The 750-nt window shown below is 68.8% G+C and overlaps 1 protein-coding gene across 1 annotated transcript in view; it reads right to left on the minus strand.

The window, feature by feature from the left end:
- Nucleotides 1-209: 209 nt before the first annotated feature.
- Nucleotides 210-750, minus strand: part of LOC113407803 (transcription factor COE1-like) — a 67,481-nt gene continuing 66,940 nt past the window's right edge. Inside the window, exon 12 of the mRNA XM_026658182.2 lies at nt 210-288. Coding sequence (XP_026513967.1) covers nt 218-288 — 71 coding nt within the window. The 3' untranslated portion in view covers nt 210-217. The remainder of the gene's footprint in view (nt 289-750) is intronic.

Consider the following 750-nt stretch of genomic DNA (forward strand, 5'->3'; position numbering starts at 1 on the left):
GGCCTGGGGCAGTCACAGGCTCTGAGTCTCCCCAGGCCAATGCCCTAGTCACCGGGCCGGGCCCGCTCCCACCAGCGATGGGGAGAGGCCACTGGGCGAGCCTGGGTCCCCCCCAGCCCGGCTTGCAACGCGAAAGCTTCCCGTCCCCACAAGGAGCAGGGGGGCGGCCCCCCTCCTCACACCGGGGCAGGGGAGCCAGTGGAGAGACGTACTGTGTCTAGGAATAGGCCAGTCCTTGGAGCGACCGAGCAGGGGGGTGAAACTTGTCGGAGTCCTCAAAAGACTGGTCTGGGCAGCCGAGCACAGCGCAGCAGGGAGGGAAGAAGAGAGGGAAAGTGTCAGCGCGGGAGAGAGGGCGAGAGACAACCAAGGGGGGGAGCTGGAGCCAGTGCGGCCACTTTACCCCCCCAGCCCACCGGCCAATCCGCGCCCGGCCCCCAGGAATTACACGCCCCCTGCGTGAGATCCCCACCCAGCCACGGCGGGGTCTGCTCCGCTCCACCCCGTCTCTGCTGGGATCCCGCCTGGCCAAGCTGGGATCCACTCCGCCTGGACACTGCATGGATTCCGCCCAGCCATAGCGGGGTCCGCTCTGCCCCGTCTCTGCAGGGGATCCCACCTGGCCAAGCTGGGATCCACTCCGCCTGGACACTGCTGGGATCCCGCCCAGCCATAGCGGGGTCCGCTCCGCCCCGTCTCTGCAGGGATCCCGCCCAGCCATAGCGGGGTCCACTCCGCCTGGACACTGCT

Source organism: Terrapene carolina, unplaced genomic scaffold (assembly GCF_002925995.2).
Source record: "Terrapene carolina triunguis isolate 2854851 unplaced genomic scaffold, T_m_triunguis-2.0 Scaffold405, whole genome shotgun sequence".
Taxonomy (NCBI): Eukaryota; Metazoa; Chordata; order Testudines; family Emydidae; genus Terrapene; species Terrapene triunguis.